General features: G+C 49.7%; 1 protein-coding gene across 1 annotated transcript in view; it reads left to right on the forward strand.

Annotated features, from left to right (window-relative positions):
* Nucleotides 1–16,126: 16,126 nt before the first annotated feature.
* LOC124722154 overlaps nt 16,127–27,784 on the forward strand; it is a 310,300-nt gene continuing 298,642 nt past the window's right edge. Inside the window, 1 exon segment of the mRNA XM_047247357.1 lies at nt 16,127–16,597. Within this exon segment, the coding sequence (XP_047103313.1) occupies nt 16,127–16,597 (471 nt within the window).

Here is a 27,784-nt window from a genome sequence, read left to right on the forward strand (position 1 = left end):
CGGTAGGCATTCCAGTCGGCTCGGGAATAGTCGTGGACATACTTAGGGGGAGGATTCGTACGAGGGTCGGGGCGAGGGCGACGACCGTCTGAAATGGTGAGGAGGACAGGGAGATGGTCGCTACCAATAGGCTCCAGGACATCCACCGTTATGCTGCCAAGGAGGTTGGGGGAGGATAGGATAACATCAGGAGTGGAGTTGGATTCGGGACGGGTGTGCTGGGGGATGGGAATGAGGTCGCCTTGAAGGGAGGAGAGGAACTGATGCCACCGCCGTAACTGGGCGGCGGAACGACTATGGATGTTTAGGTCGGCGGCGATCACGTAGGAGGAAAAGGTACGATCGACGTGGGAGAGGAAGTCGAAGGGAATAGGAGCGTTGGGGCGGACATAGATGGTGGCGCAGGTAACGGGAAGGCCGGGGAAGAAGAGACTAAGGATCAGGTGTTCGGTGGGGTCGGGAAGGAGAGGTTGGAGCCGAACAGGGATCTGGCGGTGGTGACCAATGGCAACTCCGCCACGCGCAATTGGGAGGGGATTATCGGAGCGGTGGAGGAGGTAGGGTGAAGTGTGAATGGTGTGGTGGGGTTGGAGGAAGGTTTCATTAAGGAGGAAGGCATCCACGCGGTGGGTGGCAAGGGTGTGCAGGAGGAGGTTCCTGTTGGCGGGTAGGGAGCGGATGTTGTTGAAAAGGATACGTTGCTGTCGCGCCATGATCGGGATTTAGACGAGGGTTTCAAAGCGGGAGAAGGTGAAATGGGCCTGGTTGTTGGAGTAGGTGGCGTACATCTTGAGTTGGAATATGGAACGGGCGGCAAGGGAGATCTGCTGGAGGGTGTGGGGGCGCTGAAAGGGATGAACATTCTGGAGGACGATGGTAAGGAACCTGATGATGTCCTCAGCGGTGGGGGGGGGGGGGGGGACGAAGGGAAGTGCCAGGAGGGGTGGGGGCGTCCAGGGGACGGACAGGGATGGTGAGTTCAGGAGTGGTTGGAGGGGGTTGGGCTTTACACTTTTGGGAGTAGGTGGGATGGGGGAGATTGCAGGTATTGCAGGAAGGAGGGGATTGGAGGTTAGGGCACTGCCTGAGGAAGTGTGCTTACCGACAATGAGGGCAGGTGGGGGCCTCGCGGCACTCAGCTGTGGGGTGCGCGTTATAGCGCAGACACCTCTGGAGTGCAGGAATTGAGGAGGGGAACGGGAAGGGTCGACCTTGTACCGCTGGTTAAAAAGGAGGGCACCCTCCATCAGGAGACGGTCAATGGAGGGGGCGTGCTCAGAAAAAAACCCGCATAAGGCGGGTGGGGCCGGCAGCGTTATGTATGCGGCGATCCGCACGCACCTCCAAATGGGGATGCGCCTTGAGCTCCGCCAACACCTCCTCCTCCGTGATCACTGGACTAAGCCGAGTGATCACGGCGGTGAGAGTTGGCGGGTGACGCGGAGGTTGGCGTTGGCGGGAGGGAGGTGGTGATGGAGCAGGGGTGAGAGAGGCATGAGGGCCAAAGCAGGTGACAGGGATGCGGGAAAGGAGGTATGTGTGGAGGGTTGGGCTGGGGGAGGAGATGAGGACTGAATGACGGCGAGGAGTGAGGAGGGAGATGGGGGCACCAGGACAATGCTGGCGAAGGAAGAAGGTGAGGTTCCGGGCTTCAAGGAGAGAGGGATCAGGACGGGAGAGGAGGTAGCGGTAGGAGGAGGGGGTAGAGGAGGAGGAGGAGGGGGCAGGGACAGGCGGGGAGACATCCATGGCATCATGGGTGGGGGAAGGAGGACGAGGCGGAGCCTTTTTGGAAGCAGAGGAAGCAGGGGTGCCACTGGGGCGCTTGACGGCGGTGGAGGAGGTGTGGGGGACAGGAACAACGGGAATGTGGCGGGGAGGGGCAGGTCCCGGGGCCGGAGTCGGCGCCGGAGATGGTGATGGTGACGGTGAAGGTGAAGGTGAAGGCGAAGGCGACGGCGACGATGACGATGACGATGACGGTGGCAGTGGCGGCGGTGATGGCGAAGGTGACGGGGAGAGCTGGGCGTGGACAGTGGCCCGTCGGGCCACCACCCAAGCTGGAGCTGCAGTGACAGGCTGGGGTAGTGGGGGGAAAGGATCAGAACGAGAGGGGCGAGAGGAAGAAGCGGGAGCGGGGGCGACAAAGATAGAGGGTGAAGGGAGAGTGAGGAGAGGTGGGATGGAAGGAGGGGGGTGGGACTGGGCACACCAAGTTATAGTGGTGGAGGCGGTGGAAGGGGAAGATAAACTATGGCGGTGGTGGTAGCGGTGACAGTGGTGGTGGGGGCGGACATGACGGTAGAGAGAAACAAGATCGAACAGAACGAAGAGGAAAGGACAGAAACTGGGGACAGACAAAGACGAAGACGGATGAATACGGCCGTAGACCAGGGTCAGGACGGCGGCGACCAGGCGGCGACGGCGGCGACCAGGCGGCAACGGCGGCGGCGGCGGCGGCGGGCGGCGGCTGGCGGCGGCTGCGGCGACGGGCGGCGGTGGGCACCGGCAGCGGCGACGAACAGACGGACGGACGGACAGCAGACGGCGGCGAACAGGCAGGCGGACGGACGGACGGACGGACGGACGGACAGCGAGCAGGCAGGCGGACAGACGGACGAACAGCGACAGCAGAAAGCGACAGGCAAGCAGACAGACAGACAGACAGACACAACCGCCGAAGACGGAGATTACAACCTGAGAGTAGCCCAGACGTTGCAACCTGACGTCGTCGACTGAGGGGATCCAACCCTCTGATGGACATACAATTTTTTTTTTTTCTTTATTGTATTTCAATTCCCCATCGGGGCGGGCTGGCAGCAGGATATGCGCTGCTCTTCAGCCGAAAGACATAGAACAAAACAATAGAAGACATTTAAAAACAGCAAAGGAGAGAAGAAGGCGAACATAGATATAAAAAAGGGAGAACATCATGGAAGGCAATATACAAAAAACGGTGTGACTGTAAAATGCAGATAAAAAAACTGTTTAAAAGTAGCACACACAAAAAGCCACACACTGCGACGATTAAAAGAACACAAGGCACAGTATGACTGGAGCATAAAGGTGTTGACGGATGGCATAGCACACAACGTAACACTGACGGCGAACCTCAAGGCAGTACACAATTAAAATCACACCTCTGGATGCACACGAGAAACAGCACGAAACACAACACTGACGTGGCACACTGATGATGATCAATACAGAGGATCTGCCAGGTTCAAGGAGATGAGGGAGACCTGAAGAAGGGAGGGAGGGGAAGAGATGGGGGAGGGGAATGGGGGGCGCTCGGAAGAGGGCCAGGTAGGGAGGGATGTGTGAAGGAGAGAGGCAAGTATGGGGTGCAGGGTCTCAGGGGAGGGGGGGATGGAGGAAAATTCGCTCTGGGAGAAGGAGGAAAGAGGAGAAGGGGGCCCTGGGGAGGGGGGGGGGAACAAGGCCGGGTTATAGTTGGAAGGAAGGGTATATGTCACGGCGAAGTTCGTCATCCGGGAGGGGGAGGCGTTGGAAATTGCCCTGATGAAGGAGATGGAGGGTGTGGAGGTGGAGAGAGGGAGGGATACAGCGATAGAGGCGCGGCAATGGGCGAGGGGTGGAGAGGAAGGAGGAAACCAGAGGGTGGGGGGGATCAACCCTGCGAACAATGTAAAGGATGCGGAGATGTTGGAGGAACAAGAGGAGGTGGGGGAAGGGGATCAGTTCATACAGGAGCCGTGTGGGGGAAGGAAGGCGGATACGGAAGGCAAGGCGGAGCGCATGGCGTTCAAGGATTTGGAGAGCCTTGTAAAAGCGGGTGGGGGCGGAGATCCAGGCGACGCTGGCATAACAGAGGATAGGACGGATGAGGGATTTGTAGGTGTGGAGGATGGTAGAAGGATGCAATCCCCATGTCCGGCCGGACAGGAGTTTCAGCAGGCGGAGGCGGCAATGGGCTTTCTGCTGGATGGTCAGGAGATGAGGGGTCCAGGTGAGGTGTCAGTCAAGGGTGAGGCCAAGGTATTTCAGGGTGGGGGTGAGTTGGATAGGACGACCATAAAGGGTGAGGTAGAAATCTTGGAGGCGAAAGGAGCGAGTGGTACGGCCTATGATGATTGCCTGGGTTTTGGAGGGTGACATACAATTTTTTTTTTTTTCTTTATTGTGATTTCATGCCCCTGCCCCAGATGGGCAGGGGAGGGCTGTCAGCAGCACAATCCGCCGCTCTTCAGCCGAGTGACATGACAACTAAAACAAGAATAAAGTAATACATACATAAGGAGGTAAAAAAAGGGGAACATAAAACAGAGTAAGGGGAGAAAATGGAGGTAAAAATCATTGACATGTAGAAGTTCATTGGGGACAGTTAAAATAGACACCAGAAAGTTAAAAAACACAGTTGGCGATTCTTAAAACACAGAGAAGACACTGGATGCACATGCACAGTTTAAAAGTTGGCCACAGTATTAAAAACACTCCAAAGACAACACACTTAAAACCCACTTGGAGCACACACGACGAAGAGTAAAACTACCAGGCGGGACCTGCCGAGGGAAAGGGCAGAGAGGATGGAAAAGGAGGGGAGAGCATGGGGCAGCTGGGGAAGCGGCGGGAGGAAGAGAGGAGGGGCAACTGTGGGTGCACGAAGAGGCAGGAGACACATGGGGCGGGAGAGGAAAAGGGAAGACAGGGCAGGAGGGAGCGCAGAGACACCGAATGAAGGCTCAAGAGATGGACGGGGAGTAGGAGGGGAAATCCGCTAAGAAGGAGGGTGGGGGAGGAGAGGGAGCCCTGAGGAGGAGGCAGGAAGAGGGCGTTAGAGTTGGTAGGAAGGGTAGATGTCAGGGCGAAGCTCATCATCCGGGAGTGGTAGACGGTGGAAGTTGTGTTGGGAAAGGAGATGGAGGGTGTGGAGATGGAGAGAGGGAGGGACACAACGGTAAAGGCGCGGCAACTGGTTGGGAGTGGAGAGGAAGGGAGACACCAGGGGGTGAGGGGGATCAAGGCGGCGGCCAATATATAGTGTGCGGATATGTTCAAGGAAAAGGAGAAGGTGGGGGAAGGGGATGAGGTCATAGAGGATGCGCGTGGGGGACGGAAGGCGGATGCGGAAGGCGAGGCGGAGTGCATGGCGTTCGAGGATTTGGAGGGCTTTATAGAACCGGGGAGGGGCGGAAATCCAAGCGATGCTGGCATAACAAAGGATGGGGCGGATCATGGATTTGTAGGTGTGAAGGATGGTGGAAGGATGCAGAACCCACGTCCGGCCGGACAGGAGTTTCAGGAGGCGGAGGCGGTTGTGAGCTTTGTTTTGGATGGTAAGGAGATGGGGGGTCCAGGTGAGGTGGCGGTCGAGTGTGAGGCCAAGGTATGTGAGGGTAGGAGTGAGGTGGATAGGACAGCCGTAAATGGTGAGGTAGAAATCATGGAGGCGGAAGGAGCGGGTGGTGCGGCCTATGATGATCACTTGGGTCTTGGAGGGATTAACACGGAGGAACCACTGGTTGCACCAAGCGGTGAATTGGTCAAGGTGGGTTTGGAGGGTACGTTGGGACCGTTGAAGGGTAGGATAAAGGGCTAGGAAGGCGGTGTCATCAGCGAACTGGAGAAGATGAACAGGAGGGGGAGGTTTGGGCATATCAGCAGTGTACAGGAGATAGAGGAGAGGGGAAAGGACAGAACGTTGGGGCACGCCGGCAGAGGGGTAGAAAGTACGGGAGTTGGAATTGTGGATAGTCACATAGGAGGGACGATGGGAGAGGAAGGAAGCAACGAGACGGACGAAGTTGATGGGGAGAGCATAGGTCTGGAGTTTGAAAAGGAGCCCGGGATGCCAGACACGGTCATAGGCGTTCTGGAGATCAAGGGAAACAAAGATAGCAGAGCGACGGGAGTTAAGTTGGAGGGAAAGAAGATGGGTAAGGTTAAGGAGCTGGTCGTCAGCAGAGAAGGAAGGGCGGAAGCCACATTGGGTAAGAGGAAGGAGGCGGTGCAGGTTAAGGTGGCGGTGGATACGGCGAGAGAGGATGGCCTCAAAGACCTTACTGAACACGGAGGTGAGGCAGATGGGACGATAGGAAGAGGTAGCAGAGGGGGGTTTGTTAGGCTTAGGGAACAGCAGGACACGGGAAGTCTTCCACAGGTCAGGGTAAAATCCAGTGGAGAGGAGGACATTGTACAGGGTAGCAAGGACAGACAGGAAGGATGGAGGGGATTCCTTGAGGTGACGGTAGGTGACGCCATCATGACCAGGGGCGGTGTTGCGTTTGGAGCGGAGGACGAGTGTGATGTCTTGCATGGTGATGGGAGTGTTGATGTCGGAGGGGGGTAGCCGATCCAAGTACTGGAAGCTACGGGCTAGCGGGGGGACAGAGGTGTCAGTGCGGTCAAGGACAGTGGGGAAGAGGGAGTAATCAAAATGGGGATCGTCAGGAATGGAGAAGACCTCGGACAGGTGGGAAGCAAAATGGTTAGCCTTACTGAGGTTGTCGGGAAAGGGTCGATCGTCATGGAGGATGGGGTAATGCAGGGTGGGATGGCTACCAGTAAGGCAGTGGAAAGCAGACCAGTACTTGGAGGAGTTGACAGGGAGGGTGGAGTTGAGGCGTGTGCATGTCTGACGCCAGTCCCGGCGTTTCTTTGCTGTAAGGAGGTTCCGCATATGTCGCTGTAATTGCCGGTGGCGGGTGAGAGTATCCCGGTCACGAGTGCGGAGGAAGGAGCGGTAGAGCCTGCGGGATTCACGCAGAAGAAGGACGGCCTGTGGAGGAAGCGTAGGGCGGTGAGGGTGGATGAGTTTGGTAGGGACATGAGCCTCCACAGCGTCAGTGATGGTCTTCTGAAGGAAGGAAGAGGCATGGGTGATGTCATCAGGGTGGTGGAAAGTGATGGGGTGGCTTTCGACCTGTAAGGCAATGGAGTCCCGGTAGGCATCCCAATTGGCACGGTGGTAGTCATGGACAGATTTTGGAGGGGCAGGTGGGCGGGTGGCTGCAGTGGCAGAACGGGCAGAGGAGATGGTGAGAAGGACAGGGAGATGGGGTGACATACAATTTTTCGAAAGTGGTACTTGATAGGCTTATTTGTATGCCCACATTGTGACAACACTCATATTTTTGCCAATTTTGAGTAAAATCATTTACTTTTACGTGTTATGGATGTAATTGAAAGTAAAATTAATTTGTTTTTAACAGTATAACAATTCTTCGTTTCTGAAATTTATACCCAGAAGTCAAGTAGCGCAGTTCAGGGTGACAGCTAAGTGTACCGCCAACCTGTTTTACCGCATAATCGGCAGATGGCAGTGTGAACACTTGTTGCACTGTGTCTGCTGCTTTAAACGTGTTCCATTGCGATCAGTGCCGGACAAAGTATCACACTCAGACTTATTTTACTATGTACTCAGCAAATTATTATAAACTGCATTCCAGAGCAGGGGGAGAAGAGTGTGCCGGAGAGAAACCGATGTGTGTTTTAATACTGTTGCAACCCTTGAGTTTGCAAGTACAACAAAATGTTGCTTCGGTATTGAAACTACGATACGTTCCTGTTGCTTCATTTTACTGATTCATGGTGTTCTGAAAATCTGATTTAAAATGAAAACCTTCCGGGGTATGGGACGAGACATTAAAAAAAAAAAAAAAAAAAAAAAGCAACTCTTATAAACTTACACTTCACATTTTATGAACAGTGAACTACTACTATGCTCCTCAATACCAGTTGTGAATTAAGTCTGGTTAGTTAGCTGGAGGACCGATTTTTTTTCGTTTTTTTTTTTTTTGTTCTATACTGTTCCTTGATTTTGTTCGTGGAGGACTTCCGATGACACAACCCCCACAGCTTCCAATAAACCTCCCTTGCCGTCAGCTCCGTTTTCCACCTGAACACCTTTGTCACTTACTCCCACAACCAAGCCCACTTCACCTTCACCCGCCTCTACACCCTAGTTTATGCCTCTTCCCTTCCCTCTCTTCCACCCCTCTCTTCCCGTCATGGCGCAGCACGAGTATCGCATCCTCTTCCAGAACATTTGCTCCTTCCGCACCAACAAATACCTACTCATGCACACCCTCTCCCACCACCAGGTTGACACCTTCCTCTTGAACGAAACCTTTCTCCAGCCCCACCATTCTATCCGCACCTCTCCCTATATCCTCCACCACACTGACACTCCTGGTCCTCATGCGCAGGCTGGAGTCGCAATTGGCCACCTTAAGCATATCCCTGTCCGGCCACGACATCTCCTCAGTGACCCCACAGAACACCTTATCCTCAGCGTCTTCTTCCCCTCCCTCACCATTACCTGTGCCACCACCTATGTCCACTTCACTGCTCCTCTTCCTTATGACTTCATCTTCCACATTGACCGCACCTTCTCCACCTATGTGATTGCCACCGACCCCAGAATCCATAGCTGCTCCCCTGCCGCGCTTCGGCGGTGGCATCAGTTCCTCTCCACAATGCAAGGTGACCTTGTTCCTCTTCCCCAGCACATCCGACCTGAAAGTGACACCACCCCTGATGTTGTCATTGCCTCTGTCAACTTCCTTGGGCGTATCGCCGTCACCATCCTTGACCCCACAGGTAGCGATCACCTCCCCATCCTTCTCACCATAACGTCTGCTCACCACCCCCCTCTGGCTCCCGACCCTGCACCCCCTCCCAATGTCGTCCGTGACTACCACCATGCCAACTGAGATGCCTACCGGGAATCCATCACCACCCAGGTCGAAAGCCACCCTCTTACCTATCGCCATCTGACGACATCATCCACGCCTCGTACTTGCTTCAGAAGGTAATTACTGACGCCATGGAGGCCCATGTTCCTACTAAAACCATCAACCCCCACCGTCCCACTCTCCCTCCATGGCTGTCCTCCCCCTCCGCAAATCCCGCCGCCTCTATCGCTCCTTCCTGCGCACTTCTGACAGGGATACACTCCAACGCCACCGACAAATACAGCGAAGCATACGGAACCTTATTACAGCAACGAAACACCGGGACTGGCGCCAGACCTTCACATGACTCAACGCCACCCTCCCTATCAACTCCTCCAAGTACTGGTCCGCCATCCATTGCCCTACTGGTTCCCATTCCGCTCCCCACTATCCCTTCTCCATAATGACCGCCCCTTTCCTGACACCCTCACTTCGCTTCCCACCTTTCCAAGATCTTCTCCATCCCAGATGATCCCCATTTTGATTATTCTCTTTTCCCCACCATCATGGAACGCGCCAATACCTCGGTAGCTCCACTTTTTACTAGTCTCCAGTACTTGGGGTAGTTGCCCCCCTCTGATATCAACACTAAAATCATGGCACAAGACATTGAACTTATTCTCCAGTCCAAACGCAACACAGCCCCTGGTCACGAATGTGTCACATACCGCCACCTTAGAGAAAGCCCCTTTTCCTCCCTGACTGTCCTCACCCATCTCTATAACGTCATCCTCTCTCTACCAGCTTCTACCTTGACCTGTGGAAGACTTCCTGCAACATCCAACAACCCTCTTCTGTCGCCTCTTCCTATCATCCCATCTGCCTGACCTTCATCTTCAGTAAGGTCTTCGAATCCATCCTCTCCCGCCGTATCCATCAGCACCTTAATCAACACCACCTCCTCCCTGTTACCCAGTGTGGCTTCCGACCCTCCTTCTCCCCTGAAGACCAACTCCTTAACCTCATTCACCTTCTCTCCCTCCAGCTTAACTCCCGTCGCTCTGCCATTTTTGTTTCCCTTGACCTCCAAAATGCCTATGGCTGTGTATGGCATCCCAGTCTCCTCTTTAAACTCTGAACCTAGGCCCTGACGATCAATTTTGTCCATTTGGTCGCTTCCTTCCTCTCGCGCCGTCCTTCCTATGTCATCCTCCACAACAACAACTCCCATATCTCTTATCCCACTGCTGGCGTCCCCCAGGGCTCTGTCCTCTCCCCTCTCCTTTATCTCTTGTATACGGCTGATATGCCCAAGCCACGTCCACCTGTCCACCTTCTCCAGTATGCTGATGACACTGCCTTCCTGGCTCTCTATCCTACCCTTCAACGGTCCTTTCCTGGACCCCTCACCTCCAGACCATCCAGCAGAAAGCCCATTCCTGCCTCCGCCTCCTGAAACTCCTGTCTGGCTGGACATAGGAATTGCATCCTTCCACCATCCTCCACACCTACAAATACCTCATCCATTCTATCCTCTGTTATGTCAGCATTGCCTGGATCTCCACACCCACCTGCTTTTACAAGGCCTTCCAAATCCTTGAACGCCATGCACTCCGCCTTGCCTTCCGTATCCTCCTTCCTTCCCAAACACAGCTGCTGTATGAACTCATCCTCTTCCCCCACCTCCTCCTTTTCCTCCAACATCTCCACATCCTTTTCATTGTCCGCAGGCTTGATCCCCCCACCCCCTGGTTTCCTCCTTCCTCTCCACCCACAGCCCATTGCTACGCCTCTATCGCTGTATCCCTCCCTCTCTCCACCTCCAAACCCTTTATCTCCTTCATCAGGGCAATTTGCAGCACCTCCCCCTCCTGGATGATGAACTCTGCCATGACATATACCCTTCCTTCCAACTATAACCTGGCCTTGTTCACCCCTCTCCCCAGAGCCCGCTTTTTTCTCTCCCCTCCTTCTCCCAGAGTGGGTTTTCCTCCTTCCCCCCCAAGATCCTGCACCCCATCCTCACCCTCTCCTTCCCACCTCCCCCCCCCTACCTGGCCCTTGTTCGGCGTGCCCCCCGCCCATTTCCCCCCCTCTCTTCCCCTCCCTCCCTTCTTCCCTTCTCCCTCATCTCCTTGCACCTGGAAGATCCTCTGTTTAGATCATCATCAGTGTGCCAAGCCAGTGTTGTGTTTAGTGCTGTTCTCCTGTGTGTCGAGAGGAGTGATTTTAATTATGTGCTGGCCTTCTACTTAGTGTTACTGTCAGTGATTGTTATGTGCTACGCCATCCGTCGATACTTTTATGCTCTGGTCATACTGCACTTTTTTTTAATTGTCCCAGTGTGTGGTTTTTTGTGTGCATTACTTTTTTACAGTTTTTATCTCCATTTTACAGTCGCCCCTTTTTTGTCTATTGTCTTCCATAGTGTCCCCCTTTTTTATGTCTGTACACCATATTTTCTCCTTTATGTTATTTTTAAATGTCTTCTATTGTTCGTTCTATGTCTTTCGGCTGAAGAGCAACGCATATGCTGCTGCCAGCCCGCCTGTATGGGGAATTGAAATACAATAAAGAAAAAAAAAGAAAAAACCAATGACACCCGTTTAGGTTGTTCCTTGATCCGTTCACTCAGTTGTTTTATTGCACACAGTAGCTAACCCCTTTGACCAACACACTGAGCTACCATGCCTGCTTGTTAGAAAAGGCGCTGTGGCCACCTCCTCAAGCGTGTTAGGTAGCTACTGTTCGTCGCCCTATATTTACATGAGTACAATGGTATTTTAACGGAAATAGTTACCTGTGTCTGTAACAACAGAAGGAATTAATTCATTCCTTGCGTTCTGAAAATATCTCTAAGAAGAAGAACAGTAAGTGATGAGGTTGTGGATAGTATACAGAGTGTTACAAAAAGGTACGTCCAAACTTTCAGGAAACATTCCTGACACACAAAGAAAGAAAATGTTATGTGGACATGTGTCCGGAAATGCTTACTTTCCATGTTAGAGCTCATTTAATTACTTATCTTCAAATCACATTAATCATGGAATGGAAACACACAGCAACAGAACGTACCAGCGTGACTTCAAACACTTTGATACAGGAAATGTTCAAAATGCCCTCCGTTAGCAAGGATACATGCATCCACCCTCTGTCGCATGGAATCCCTGATGCGCTGATGCAGCCCTGGAGAATGGCGTATTGCATCACAGCCGTCCACAACACAAGCACGAAGAGTCTCTTCATTTGGTACCAGGATTGCGTAGACAAGAGCTTTCAAATGCCCCCATAAATGAAAGTCAAGAGGGTTGAGGTCAGGAGAGCGTGGAGGCCATGGAATTGGTCCGCCTCTACCAATCCATCGGTCACCGAATCTGTTGTTGAGAAGCGTACCAACACTTCGACTGAAACGTGCAGGAGCTCCATCGTGCATGAATCACATGTTGTGTCGTACTTGTAAAGGCACATGTTCTAGCAGCACAGGTAGAGTATCACGTATGAAATCATGATAACGTGCTCCATTGAGCGTACGTGGAAGAACATGGGGCCCAATCAAGACATCACCAACAATGCCTGCTCAAACGTTCACAGAAAATCTGTGTTGATGACGTGACTGCACAATTGCGTGCGGATTCTCGTCAGCCCACACATGTTGATTGTGAAAATTTACAATTTGATCACGTTGGAATGAAGCCTAGAGAACATTTGCACTGAAATGAGGATTGACTTATTGTTGGATGAGCCATTCGCAGAAGTGTACCCGGGGAGGCCAATCAGATGCTGACAGTGCCTGCACACGCTGTACATGGTACGGAAACAACTGGTTCTCCAGTAGCACTCTCCATACAGTGACGTGGTCAACGTGACCTTGTACAGCAGCAACTTCTCTGACGATGACATTAGGGTTATCGTCAACTGCACGAAGAATTGCCTCGTTCATTGCAGGTGTCCTCGTGGTTCTGGGTCTTCCCCAGTCGCGAGTCATAGGCTGGAATGTTCCGTGCTCCCTAAGACGTCGATCAATTGCTTCGAACGTCTTCCTGTCGGGACACCTTCGTTCTGGAAATCTGTCTCGATACAAACGTACCGCACCACGGCTATTGCCCCCTGCTAATCCATACATCAAATGGGCATCTGCCAACTCCGCATTTGTAAACATTGCACTGACTGCAAAACCACGTTCGTGATGAACACTAACCTGTTGATGCTACGTAATGATGTGCTTGATGCTAGTACTGTAGAGCAATGAGTCGCATGTCAACACAAGCACCGAAGTCAACATTACCTTCCTTCAATTGGGCCAACTGGCGGTGAATCGAGGAAGTACAGTACATACTGACGAAACTAAAATGAGCTCTAACATGGAAATTAAGCGTTTCCGTACACATGTCCACATAACATCTTTTCTTTATTTGTGTGTGAGGAATGTTTCCTGAAAGTTTGGCCGTACCTTTTTGTAACACCCTGTATACTGTCTGATCAAAAGTATCCGCACACCTATCAGTGGACGTTAACAGAGGGTGTGTCTACTCATCGTATTTATGACTCTGCTGGGGGGGTACTGACATGAGGTGTCTGAACGTCTGTGGAGCAATGGCAGCCCAATCTTCGTCAAGAGCCGAAATCAGGAAAGGCAGTGATGTAGAACGCTGGGGTTTGAGGCTAAGTCGACTTTCTAACTCATCCCAAAGGTGTTCCATTGCGTTCAGGTCGGGACTCGAGGCACGCAATTTCTTTTCACTAATGTTATTGTCCGCGAACCATTGCCTTATAAAAAAAAATAAAAATCGGTCAAATGGCTCTAAACACTATGGGACTTAAAATTTGAGGTCGTCAGTCCCCTAGACTGAGAACTACTTAAACCTCACTAACCTAAGAACGTCGCACACATCCATGCCCGAGGCAGGATTCGAACCTGCGACCGTAGCAGCAGCGCGGTTCCGGACTGAAGCGCCTAGAACCGCTCGGCTTCGGCGGCCGGCTCATTGCTTCATAGATGCTGCATCATGACAAGAGTGCATCGTCCTGGCCGGCCTGTGTGGCCGAGCGCTTCTAGGCGCTTCAGTCTGGAACCGCGCGACCGCTACGGTCGCAGGTTAGAGTCCTGCCTCGAGCATGGATGTGTGTGATGTGCTTAGGTTAGTTAGTTTTAAATAGTTCTAAGATCTAGGAGACTGGTGACCTCAGATGTTAAGTCCCATAGTGCTCAGAGCCATTTGAACCATTCTTTGCATCGTCCTGCTGATGCAAACAATCATCGTCTCGAAATTGTTGCTTTGTAGTATGCAGTATACAATCCTGTAAAATGTGTTCGTATCCTTTCGCATTTAGCGTTTTCTTATGCGCAACAAGGGGACCACATTCTAAGCACGAAAATCACCCCCATATCGTAACACAACCTGCTCCGTTCTTCACTGTAGACACTACACATAATGGTAGGTAACATTCTCCAGTCATTCATCAAACCCAAACTCTTCCATCAGATTGCCACAGAAAACAGCGTGATTCATCCACATAACATCTTTTCTTTATTTGTGTGTGAGGAATGTTTCCTGAAAGTTTGGCCGTACCTTTTTGTAACACCCTGTAGATCATAGATGAAAGCTAAATGCTAATAAATCAGAATACGTATTTTTCTCCCTCTGGAATTCCGATACCGACCAGCATAATCTTAAGGAAAAGTTAGTGTCATTGTTAGGAATTCATCTTGGTACTAAGAGTTATGTTGGAATACCCAGACAGAAAAAGATTGCAATAAATTATCGAGAGTAGTGTAGATGAAAAGAAACGTAAAAATCTATGCAAATGAAGACCTGCTCCTTATGGTCTCTAATGAATTTATCCATACACATTTGAACCGTGGATAATACGTTATGTAAATTTTGCTGGGCCTGTGGATGTCTTCCTCTGACAGAAGAAAGTAATAAGATGCATTTTTCGTCTACAAAACACAACTTCCTCCAAAAAACACACCACTGAATATGAAATACTTACTGTTCCCAGCTTCTACACAATCTAACTTCTTGTCTATCCCAAAGAGATTAAATACCCATATATCTGACACCGGGGCTAGTGCACATACTTACGAAACGAGAAACAGAAACCTAAATGTCCCGTGGACTAGACTTCCAAGCCCAATACCAGTTTTGCACACATTGGCGAGATGTTTCTGAACAAAGGACCACAAAGTGTGACGGAACTGCCACACAATAAATATAAAATTTTGATGGAATCCTAGTTAAAACGGAAGGCATTCTATAATGTTGAAGAATTCATATTTAATAATGTAAACGATTTAGTAATTTAATTATGATGTGAGCTAAATGCTGTACTATGTAAGCTGTGTAACATTCAGTTGTTAACTTACATCTGTGTACTGTAAATATAACACATTTCATCCTGTTGTCTGTAAAGAAATAACTTGTACTTTGGGATGTCTCATGCAAAAACAGTTTTGTCTTGTTCGCGACTCGTGGCCTTGCGGTAGCGTTCTCGCTTCCCGTGCACGGGGTCCTGGGTTGTATTCCCGGCGGGGTCAGTAATTTTCTCTGCCTCGAGATGACTGGGTGTCGTGTGTCTTTTATCATCATTTCATCCTCATTCACTCGCAAGTCGCCGTAGTGGCGTTAACGAACTTGGGGAGCGGCGGCCGAACCGCCCCGCGAGGGGTCTCCCGGCCACCAATGCCGGTTGTAAAGATAGACGCCCTCACGGAGTTCCTGCAGCATCGAGCTGCCGATGTAGCAATGTTACAAGAAGTCGTCACCACTGACTTGGAACAAGTACCAGGATTCGACGTCTTCGCGAACATAGACGCAGAAACAAGAACTGGAACTGCTATAATGGTGAGGAATGCAATCGACACAGAGGACATGAAGACCCTGACTGATGGCCGCGGAATAGCGATCAAAATAGCTGGGACCTACATTGTCAATATCTATGCGCCGTCAGGCACAGAAAACAAAAGGGCCAGAAGCCAGTTCTTCAATGAAGATATTTGTGCGCTCCTTCCACGCAACAACAGCAATGTTGCTCTGGGAGGCGATTTCAACTGCGTGTCTGCTCCGGAAGATCAAGTCCCGGTACCAAATCTGTGCATGGAGCTGCAGGAACTCGTAAGAAAACTGAATCTACGCGACTCTTGGCGTCTATTATACCCCAGCACAACAGAATTCACGTACTTCCACAACCGCGGAAGAAGCAGGCTAGACAGGATTTATGTGACCAGAGAGTTGGCCGCCTCTGTATCACAAGTGGAAGTCTGCCCTGTGATCTTCTCCGACCACTGTGCCTACACTTGCAAGCTCCAGCTGGCAACGAATAAAATATCAGGAGGAAGATCAGCGTGGAAACTTAACACGCAACATCTAAGTGACGCCAAACTACAGCAGGAGATAGCGCTCACCCTAGAAGAAAGTTTACAGACGCGACAACAATATCCGTCCACCACTCAATGGTGGGTCGCATGTGGGAAACCACAAATAAGGAAGATGCTGATAAGGCACAGTGCGGAGAAGGCTTTCTGGAGGAAGAGCACGGCAGACTTTTACACGCAGTGTCTGAAGGACGCACTCAACTGTCCTCCAGACGACGACCTGCTTCTCACGCGAGTCAGAGGAATAAAGGCGCGACTACTCAATATCAGGCGTCAACAGATGAAAGGCGTCGTCGTCCGCAGCCAGACACACGGCCCCGCTGAAGATGAACCTGCCACTCTGCACCACCTGCATAGAGAGAGGGAGAGGGCACAAAACAGAACTATAAGGGAGCTTAGCGACGCAACTGGCCGCAAGATAACAACTAGGAGGGACATGATGCGTCACATAGAAGTGCACTTCTCTGAACTCTTCAAGAGCGATGTGCCAGACGACGCAGAAACAGCAAAAATACTAGAAGGAACGCGCAGACGGGTGAACGACACCGATCGCGCTCTGCTGACGGAGGCCGTGTCAGAGGATGAAGTCAGAGCCGTCCTCTAAACCTGCGCCAACGGCAAAGCTCCAGGAGCGGACGGATTACCGTCAGAATTCTACGCCACCTGCTGGGACAAAGTAGGTGGAATAATAACAGAAATTGTCAAAGAAATTCTGAACGGGAAGGAGATACCACCTCCGTTCCTGGAAGGGACCATCACTCTGATACCGAAAACTAAGGCGCCAAAAACGTTAACAGACTTACGCCCAATTACCCTCCTAAATGCGGACTACAAGCTAGTAGCTAAATGCGTCGCGGAAAATATGAAGCTCGCCCTCAAAAAAGCAATCAGCCCGTGGCAGACATGTGCAGTGTTAGGCAGAAACATCTTCGACGCCGTCTGCACGTACAGAGACGTTATAGCCCACGCCGCATCCAACAGAGCGACTGAAGCGGTCATCTCCGCAGACTTCCAAAAGGCCTTCGACAGGATCGGTCACCGGTACCTGCTGAAGACTTTGGCAAGACGAGGTTTTGGCCCCGAATTCTCTCAAGTCATCAAAAACATGCTAACAAATGCCACGTCACGAGTTACTGTAAATGGCTGGACATCTGCGCCAATAAAACTGGGGAAATCTGTGAGGCAAGGGTGCCCACTGTCGATGGCACTATTCACAGTAGCCCTCGATCCAGTCTTAAGGAAACTCGCTGCCTCCGTCAACGGCTACAAGCTGCAAGATACCAAAGTAACATGTATGGCTTATGCCGATGACTTGAGCAATTTAGTGGACGGTAAAGAGGATATCGACAAAGTCATCCCAATAATAGAGTCATTTGGGAAGGCATCTGGGCCGAAAACCAACCCCCCAAAAAAAAACAGTGCTGCTCCCGATAGGAAACGTGAAACTGAGAGAGGCCAGACCATGGTACCAGGTGACCGACAAAATGAAAATGGCCGCAGAAAACTGGCGGAACATCCTCAACACCACCAGAGGGCTCGTCAGGACTCACGTCAACAGAAACCTAACGTTGGATCAGAAAACGCAGCTGATCAACGAAACGATCCTGGCGAAGGCTTGGTACATGGCACAACTCATAAACGTACAAATAGAAATAGGGAAGTCTATAAGAAGCGCTGTGTACTACCTGCTGTGGAGGCGGGAAATTTTCAAAGTGTCGCCAGCCACCAGCACTCTCCCTAGAGAAGAAGGGGGCTGGGTCTGATAGATGTCACGACAAAATGCGCGGCACTGTTGCTCCATCGAGCGCTAAAAATGGAGGACAGAAGTGTAGACCGTACCACGTCGTCTCTACTGAAGGAACACAGACCCGATTCCGAGGAAGCGCCGCTAGACGTCAGTAGAATACCCTTCAAGATGCGCTACTTGAAGCAAATAATAATGGACAGTAGCTACATCACATCCACCCTAGCAGTGAAGGAGATGAGAACTGCAGCGAAAATCTACCGCGCACTGAGAGGCAAACAAGGCAGAAGCAGAACAGAGACGAATCTTCCAGGTCACGACTGGCCACAAGTCTGGAAGAATCTCTCCGAAAAAGCCATACCTCCAGAAGCTAGATACACGTGGTACAAAGTCGTACACAACAAGATACCCACGAACGAGCGTCTAGCGCGCATCGGCATGCGCGAGTCGCCGCACTGCGAAGCGTGCAACGACATCGACACCGTGGAACACCGATTCACATGTCCGACAAGTCAGGTGATATGGGAGACATGCAGAAAAATGGTGGCACACATGAACAGGGCGGACCACCGAGCTATAGAAGCTACAGCCCTCACGATCCCGGCTGCAAAATGTTTCCCACGACCCAAACGCGTCGCGACCATGTGGACGTTCGCGATGACAGCCCACGCCATAATAGCGAAAAAGCAAACGGACACAGTGCAGTTCCTCACAGATCTCTGGGAGGAACACAAGCGAGCCAGGCAGATAAAAACAACTACCGGCAGACGTTCCAGAACTACCTACAGATAGCGCTGGACGCCGCCTTCAAGGACGCCCTCCGTCCCCACACGCCGCGATCGCCTCCGACGTCTCCGCCGCCGCCGCCGCCACCACCACCACCACCACACCACGTCCCCTTTAGCCCTCCACGCCCCCATTGTCCCTGATGCAGAGACCCTCCAACGCCCCAAAAGTGTTTTGTGTCTTAAAAGTGAGTGCGGTGTGAAAATTGTGCAGTGCAACCACAGTGTCCGCAACGCAAAACAGTGCGACACGACGAAAATATTGTCGTCTCAAATGGAATATATATATATATATATATATATATATATATATATATATATATATATATATATATATACACTCCTGGAAATTGAAATAAGAATACCGTGAATTCATTGTCCCAGGAAGGGGAAACTTTATTGACACATTCCTGGGGTCAGATACATCACATGATCACACTGACAGAACCACAGGCACATAGACACAGGCAACAGAGCATGTACAATGTCGGCACTAGTACAGTGTATATCCACCTTTCGCAGCAATGCAGGCTGCTATTCTCCCATGGAGACGATCGTAGAGATGCTGGATGTAGTCCTGTGGAACGGCTTGCCATGCCATTTCCACCTGGCGCCTCAGTTGGACCAGCGTTCGTGCTGGACGTGCAGACCGCGTGAGACGACGGTTCATCCAGTCCCAAACATGCTCAATGGGGGACAGATCCGGAGATCTTGCTGGCCAGGGTAGTTGACTTACACCTTCTAGAGCACGTTGGATGGCACGGGATACATGCGGACGTGCATTGTCCTGTTGGAACAGCAAGTTCCCTTGCCGGTCTAGGAATGGTAGAACGATGGGTTCGATGACGGTTTGGATGTACCGTGCAGTATTCAGTGTCCCCTCGACGATCACCAGTGGTGTATGGCCAGTGCAGGAGATCGCTCCCCACACCATGATGCCGGGTGTTGGCCCTGTGTGCCTCGGTCGTATGCAGTCCTGATTGTGGCGCTCACCTGCACGGCGCCAAACACGCATACGACCATCATTGGCACCAAGGCAGAAGCGACTCTCATCGCTGAAGACGACACGTCTCCATTCGTCCCTCCATTCACGCCTGTCGCGACAGCACTGGAGGCGGGCTGCACGATGTTGGGGCGTGAGCGGAAGACGGCCTAACGGTGTGCGGGACCGTAGCCCAGCTTCATGGAGACGGTTGCGAATGGTCCTCGCCGATACCCCAGGAGCAACAGTGTCCCTAATTTGCTGGGAAGTGGCGGTGCGGTCCCCTACGGCACTGCGTAGGATCCTACGGTCTTGGCGTGCATCCGTGCGTCGCTGCGGTCCGGTCCCAGGTCGACGGGCACGTGCACCTTCCGCCGACCACTGGCGACAACATCGATGCACTGTGGAGACCTCACGCCCCACGTGTTGAGCAATTCGGCGGTACGTCCACCCGGCCTCCCGCATGCCCACTATACGCCCTCGCTCAAAGTCCGTCAACTGCACTTACGGCTCACGTCCACGCTGTCGCGGCATGCTACCAGTGTTAAAGGCTGCGATGGAGCTCCGTATGCCACGGCAAACTGGCTGACACTGACGGCGGCGGTGCACAAATGCTGTGCAGCTAGCGCCATTCGACGGCCAACACCGCGGTTCCTGGTGTGTCCGCTGTGCCGTGCGTGTGATCATTGCTTGTACATCCCTCTCGCAGTGTCCGGAGCAAGTATGGTGGGTCTGACACACCGGTGTCAATGTGTTCTTTTTTCCATTTCCAGGAGTGTATATATATATATATATATATATATATATATATATATATATAGTGTAAATATTATTAGATGTGTGCTACAGCTTCACCTATAGCGCATACCACAGGTAGCGTTCATACAAATGTGTGAAACATCTCTCGCTACGCCAAAGATGAGTACACTAACAAAAGATTACATCGCTCTGCAATTCCTATCTAGTCATGTTAAGCTTACGTAGAATATGTTTTGTCCACTTATAGAGTTTTTTATTATGTCTCAAATGCGTCCCTTATCACCCTCTCCCCCCCCCCCCCTCTCTGTCCCTCTCTCTCTCGCTCTCTATCTTCCCCTTAACCACCATCTCGTGGACACCTCGCTATATATATATACATACACATATATAATATTCATTCATACATATTTGTCATTGTCCATTGTTTCCTAGATGTAAGCCTTAGCCAATAAGACAACTCTACAAATAGTTACATGCCACATAATGGCACCAGACCAAGAACACTACCTGAAGTCAAGAACTTAGAAGTGTCTGAATCAACAACCCATAAAATTAACAAGAATGCAAACAAAACTGAAAAGAATGAAATCTTATTGTTTCTCTGACTTACAAATCAGTGCAACATTGTAAATCAACCTGCAAACGGACAACATATAACGAAACAGACAATTGCAACAAATTTACAAATCAGAAAAGAAAAGAAAAAGACTCGATAACTAACAGAAATAGAAATTGAAAGTACCTTCGAAACTCATCACTGTATTTGTTATTTTGTAAATAAAAGTTTATTACGTTACAAAAAAATGCCATAATGCCGCTCATTAATTAACGTTGTCTTCAGACAAATAAACGGATTTAAGTTGGTTTGATATGTTGTAAAAAAAAAGAAAAGAAAGTGGTAATCGTTCTGTGGTGCTGTAGATTTCCTTTGTTATGTTACATGAGAGTTTCTTGAATACTTTTTCACCAGATTACACAGCTCCAACCTGAACTGTAGAAACGAGCATAAGATATCCAGGATTTTTAAAGAGAACTCTACAAGGTAGATAGGAATCTGCTTAACACAGTAGTCTGTGTTTGCTTCTGCAGAATATTACTTTAGGTGCAATCATTCATTCATTCGTGACGACCTGTAGATCACGCCAAGAAAGATAATCTTCACAGATGTGGAAGGAGTCAAGACATACATTAACACGACACAGTGATATCATAGATGTGGTGTCTAGCAAGCCTGCATACTCGGTGCGATAGACAAACATTCAAACAAATCGTATTAATGAGTTTTATTACAAGAATAAAATTACAACACTTAACTTTAGCAGTGGTTCATGGTGTGGGTTCCTGTAGTCATGCCCTAGTTCATGAACCATGGGCAACGTACGAGTGGCCAAGTAAGTGGTCCCGACAGTCGGGATACCAGTTACTTTGGAATAAGGCTGGGCATCTCGGACATATTCGAAGTCGTGGTCACCTTTGTGCTCATACGGCAAAGACTACCAAATCCACCGGTTAGTCTCTCAACCGTTAGGGGTGAAACTCAATGGGACTCGGGGCAAGTCAGGCTAGCAACCTGCTTCCCTGGTACTTTAAATATGATGCTGGCAACAATCAGAGCAAAATGCCTCGGACCTTTGGAGGTGACGGAGTCCCACCTCTAACTGACAAACCAGGGACTCCTAAGATACGACTTGGCAAACAAATGGTAATGAGATGGGGAGCTATTAATATCAATGGGGGCTACTCTGGGAAGAAGGTAGAGCTGGCAGAGGCTGCAAGGAAGTTGGGGCTGGACGTTTTAGCTGTTAGCAACATTCGGGTAAGGGGTGAGAAAGAAGAGGAAGTGTGAAAATACAAGGTCTACCTGTCAGGAGTCAAAGCAGGAATAGCACAATGGGGTGTAGGGCTTTACATCAGGAAAGAAATGGAACCCAGCGTAGTTGCAATAAGGTATGTAAACGAACGACTGATGTGGATAGATTTGACAGTGTCTAGCCAGAAAATTAGGATTGTGTCAGTATATTCGCATTGTGAAGGGACAGATCAAGATAAGATGGATAGTTTTTATGAGGCACTCAGTGATGTAGTTGTTAGAGTAAAGGACAAGGACAGTGTTCTGTCATCGGTGATTTTAATGTCAGGATTGGAAATCGAACAGAAGGCTATGAAAAGGTTATGTGTAAATTTGGAGAGGATATGGAGGCCAACAGGAATGGGAAACAACTCTTGGATTTCTGTGCCAGTATGGGCTTAGTAATCACAAACTCCTTTTTTAAACATAAGAACATTCACCGGTATACTTGGGAAGGCAGGGGAACCAGATCTGTCATTGACTATACCATAACAGATCAGGAATTCAGGAAGGCTGTGAGGGACACACGTGTATTCAGGGGATTCTTTGATGACACTGATCATTATTTAATCTTCAGTGAAATTGGGATTGTGAGGCTGAAAGTGCAGGAGGTCAGGTCTGTATGTAGGAGGATAAGAGTGGAGAAACTTCAGGATAAAGAAATCAGGCACAAGTACATAACAGTGATCTCAGAAAGGTACCAGTTAGTTGAATGTAGTCAATTACAGTCATTGGAAAACGAATGGACAAGGTACAGGGACACAGTACTAGAAGTGGCTAAAGGATGTCTTTGAACAGTAGTGTGTAAAGGTAAGATGAAGCAAACAGCTTGGTGGAATGACGCAGTCAAGGCAACCTGTAAAAGGAAAAAGAAGGTGTATCAAAAATGGCTACAATCTAGAACTCAGGTAGACAGAGAAAGTTACGTTGAAGAAAGAAACAAAGCCAAACAGCATCAAAGAAGAAATCTTGGGAAGTCTTTGGAAACAGGTTGGAGACCTTGGGTCAAGCTGCTGGAAAACCATTCTGGAGTGTAATTAGCAATCTTCGAAAGGGAGGTAAGAAGGAAATGATAAGTATTTTGGACAGGTCAGGAAAACTGCTGGTGAATCCTGTGGATTCCTTGGGCAGATGGAGGGAATATTTTGAATAGTTGCTCAATGTAGGTGAAAATACGACCAGTAATGTTTCAGATTTCGAGGTACAATGGGATAGGAATGATGATGGAAATAGGATCACATTTGAGGAAGTGGAGAAAATGGTCAGTAGACTGCAGTGCTGGGGTGGATGAAATTAAGTCGGAACGCATCAAATACAGTGGAATGTCAGGTCTTAAATGGCTACACTGGGTAATTGAAATGGCCTGGGAGTCGGGATAGGTTCCATCAAACTGGATGAAAGCAGTAATCACACCAATCTTTAAACATGGAAACAGAAAAGATTGTAACAACTACAGAGGTATCTCTTTAATCAGCGTTGTGCGTAAAATCTTCTCAGGTATTGTTGAAAGGAAAGAGCGAGTATTAGTTGAGGACCAATTGGATGAAAATCAGTGTGGGTTTAGGCCTCTTAAAGGTTGTCAGAACCAGATCTTTAGCTTACGGCAAATAATGGAGAAGTGTTATGAGAGGAACAGGGAATTATATCTATGCTTTATAGATCTAGAAAAGGCATATGACCGGGTTCCTAGGAGGAAGTTATTGTCTGTTCCACGAGATTATGGAATAGGAGGCAAACTTTTGCAAGCAATTAAAGGTCTTTACATGGATAGTCAGGCAGCAGTTAGAGTTGGCGGTAAATTGAGTTCATGGTTCAGAGTAGTTTCAGGGGTAAGACAAGGCTGCAACTTGTCTCCACTGTTGTTCATATTATTTATGGATCATATGTTGAAAACAATAGACTGGCTGGGTGAGATTAAGATATGTGAACACAAAATAAGCAGTCTTGCATATGCGGATGACTTAGTTGTGATGGGAGATTCGATTGAAAGTTTGCAAAGTAATATTTCAGAGCTAGTTCAGAAATGTAAGGACTATGGTATGAAGATTAGCATCTCCAAAACGAAAGTAATGTCAGTGGGAAAGAGATATAAACGGATTGAGTGCCAAATAGGAGGAACAAAGTTAGAACAGGTGGACGATTTCAAGTACTTAGGATGCATATTCTCACAGGATGGCAACATAGTGAAAGAACTGGAAGCGAGGTGTAGCAAAGCTAATGCAGTGAGCGCTCAGCTACGATCTGCTCTCTTCTGCAAGAAGGAAGTCAGTACCAAGACTAAGTTATCTGTGCACCGTTCAATCTTTCGACCAACTTTGTCGTATGGGAGCGAAAGCTGGGTGGATTCAGGTTACCTTATCAACAAGGTTGAGGTTACGGATATGAAAGTAGCTAGGATGATTGCAGGTACTAATAGATGGGAACAATGGCGGGAGGGTGTCCACAATGAGGAAATCAAAGAAAACCCGGGAATGACTCTATAGATGTAGCAGTCAGGGCGAACAGGCTTAGATGATGGGGTCATGTTAAACGCATGGGAGAAGCAAGGTTACCCAAGAGACTCATGGGTTCAGCAGTAGAGGGTAGGAGGAGTCGGGGCAGACCAAGGAGAAGGTATCTGGATTCGGTTAAGAATGATTTTGAACTAATAGGCTTAACATCAGAAGAGGCACCAATGTTAGCACTGAATAGGGGATAATGGAGGAATTTTATAAGGGGGACTATGCTCCAGACTGAACGCTGAAAGGCATAATCAGTCTTAAATGATGATGATGATTAACTTTAGCAATTTCACAGATGTATCGCAAGCAAAGGACAACACAGAAAATAATCGATCTTTCTCACTATAAACAATCCCAAGTCTGCGCTACATAGAGAGTACAAGCGAAGTGATCTAGCGTTGACTATGCCGTTCGGGTTACTAGTCTTGAAGCTGCTATTGAACTGGGCAGTCACCAGTCGGTCGCGGCGCATGTCCTCTTGATCTAGGGGCCGCTGCTGTCGTCCTGGAGACGGGCCGGTCTGCGTGCGATTGGCTGATGTCTTCTCACAGCCATATCTTCTCTCTCGTTCCTGACTGGCGTGCCGGCGTTTGACTTTACACCGCAACATTCTTCTTCCACAAAGCGACGGCCCGTCGTCGTATATGGGGCACGACAACAGCAGGGGAGGCAGGAGCGTGGGCGCTCTGAGGACCAGAGCTGTGGCTGCAGGGAACGTCAGCCTTCCGGTCGTATCCCGCCATCCGGCCTTCGCTGTGGTGGAAACGTTCCCCGGAAAACGCCCGGAACCTGAGGCCCATAACAAGATGTAGAATGTGTCAGCCGTGGTGGCGTGGGCGGGTCCAGCTCCATCGGTAGGACGAGAGGAGGCGGAGGAGGCGAAGGCTCCGTCTTCATTGGGTCGTCCCAGAATGTCGTGATGACACCCTCAGGCGGCTGCTGTGGCCGCGCTGACCTCGGGATCCGTGAATCTGGGGAAAGAGATATAGAACGATCATTGTGCACATGACAGTGGCGCATTGTGATGTCGGTGCTGCAATCCATCTGGGCCTGAAATGAGATACATTCATGCGCCAAGTCGACGAAGGATCTCGCCTCGTGCCCACCGTCTGCTGCCGCTAAAAACCCTGAAAAAACACATCATGCGGCGCGAAGCGATACTTGCGGCCTTCCTTCGGCGCCGGATGCTGAGGGTGGTGGGGCAGGTGTAGCAGTGTCCGATGGCGATGGCCGTGATGTTATTCTGCCGGCGATGGTCCATCTCGAGGATGCGAACAATAGGAGGCGAGAAACAGTTACAATGCTTGATCCGTTGTGTGTGTGTGGTACAAAGTTTGGCCATTTGCTACTTGAAGGTTCTGACAACACGTTCCGCTTCGCCGTTGGACTGCGGATGGAACGGTGCACTAGTTAGATGCTGTATGCCATTGTGTTCACAGAATGTTTCAAAGTCATTTGACGTGAACTGAGGGCCGTTGTCCGACACTATGACTTCAGGCAAACCTTCGAGGCAAAAGTAGAGGACAACACCTGAACTGTGTTACGTGACATTGTCGAGTTCATTGGCACATCAAAAGGAAACTTGTTATAAGAGTCTACCACAATCAACCAACGAATGTTCCAAAACTGTCCCGCAAATTCTATGTGCATACGTTGCCGTGGTGAATGCGACTTAGGCCAAGCAGAGAATTTTTGTGGCGGAGCGGAATGACTTTCCGCACATACGTGACACTGTGACGTCATCTGTTCTATTTGGTTCTCCATACCCTGCCAAGTACAGTGTCGATGCTCTAACTGTTTCGTACGAACAATCCACCAGTATCCTTGGTGAAGTAACCGCAACACTTCTTTTTGCAAAGCTTTGGGGATCAATACACGTGACTGTCCACTGTCTTTTTGAACGAGAATCACAACTTGCTGTATAGCGAGGCTATACCGACGTGCAAAGTATTGGCGCACTACAGAGTTCTTTATGCTATGCAATCAGGGAGGCCAAGATGTGCGAATGTATTTAGCAAAATGTTCAAATCTGAATTACCTTCCGTGGCCTGTGCAACTTTCCTGTAGTTCAGAGGAAAGGACTGAAGCAATTCAGAATCGTGTGCATCGATGTGACAACAAGATGCAGCAGAAGCGTCAAAGTCTGTATCAGGGCCAATCGGAAGACGTGAAAGTGCGTCCGCATTACCATGTTGAGCTGTCGGAAGGTTCACAATTTCCTATTGGTGTTGAAACAACAACAAAACCCAACTTTGCAGTTTTTGGGCAGTTCGTACAGGAACCGGCTTCATCGAATGAAACAAGGACTGCAATGTTTTGTGATCCGTTACCAAGTTTTCTGCCATACAAATAGTGGGGGAATTTGCTGACACCATACACAATAGCTAACGCCTCTCTCTCTTCTCGTGAATAGTTACATCTACATCTACATCTACATCTACATGGTTACTTTGCAGTTCACACTTAAACTGCCTGGCAGAGGGTTCATCGGACCATTTTCGTATTACTTCTGTACCATTCCACTCTCGAATGGCGCGTGGGAAAAAGGAACACCTAAATCTTTCCGTTCGAGCTCTGAATTCTCTTATTTTATTATGATGATCATTTATCCCTACGTAGGTGGACGTCAACAAAATATTTTCGGATTCGGAAGAGAAAGTTGATGATTGAAATTTCGTAAATAGATCTCGCCGCAAAGAAAACCGTCTTTGTTTCAGTGACTGCCACCCCAACTCGCGTATTATATCAGTGACACTCTCACCCCTATTGCGCGACAACACGAAACAAGCTGCCCTTCTTTGCTCTTTTCGATATCCTCCGTCAATCCTACCTGGCAAGGATCCCATACCGCGCAGCAATATTCCAGCAGAGGACGGACAAGTGTAATGTAGGCTGTCTCTTTAGTGGGTTTGTCGCATCTTCTAAGTGTTCTGCCAGCAAAGTGCAGTCTTTGTTTCGCCTTCCCTACAATATTATCTATTTGGTCTTTCCAATTTAAGTTGTAATTCCTAGGTATTTAATCGAATTGACAGCCCTTAGATTTGTGCGATTTATAGTATACCCAAAATTTATCGGATTTCTTTTAGTAGCCATGTGGATGACCTCGCACTTTTCTCTGTTTAGTGACAATTGCCGCTTTTCGCACCATAGAGA

This window comes from Schistocerca piceifrons, chromosome X, assembly GCF_021461385.2.
Source record: "Schistocerca piceifrons isolate TAMUIC-IGC-003096 chromosome X, iqSchPice1.1, whole genome shotgun sequence".
In the NCBI taxonomy this organism is placed as follows: domain Eukaryota; kingdom Metazoa; phylum Arthropoda; class Insecta; order Orthoptera; family Acrididae; genus Schistocerca; species Schistocerca piceifrons.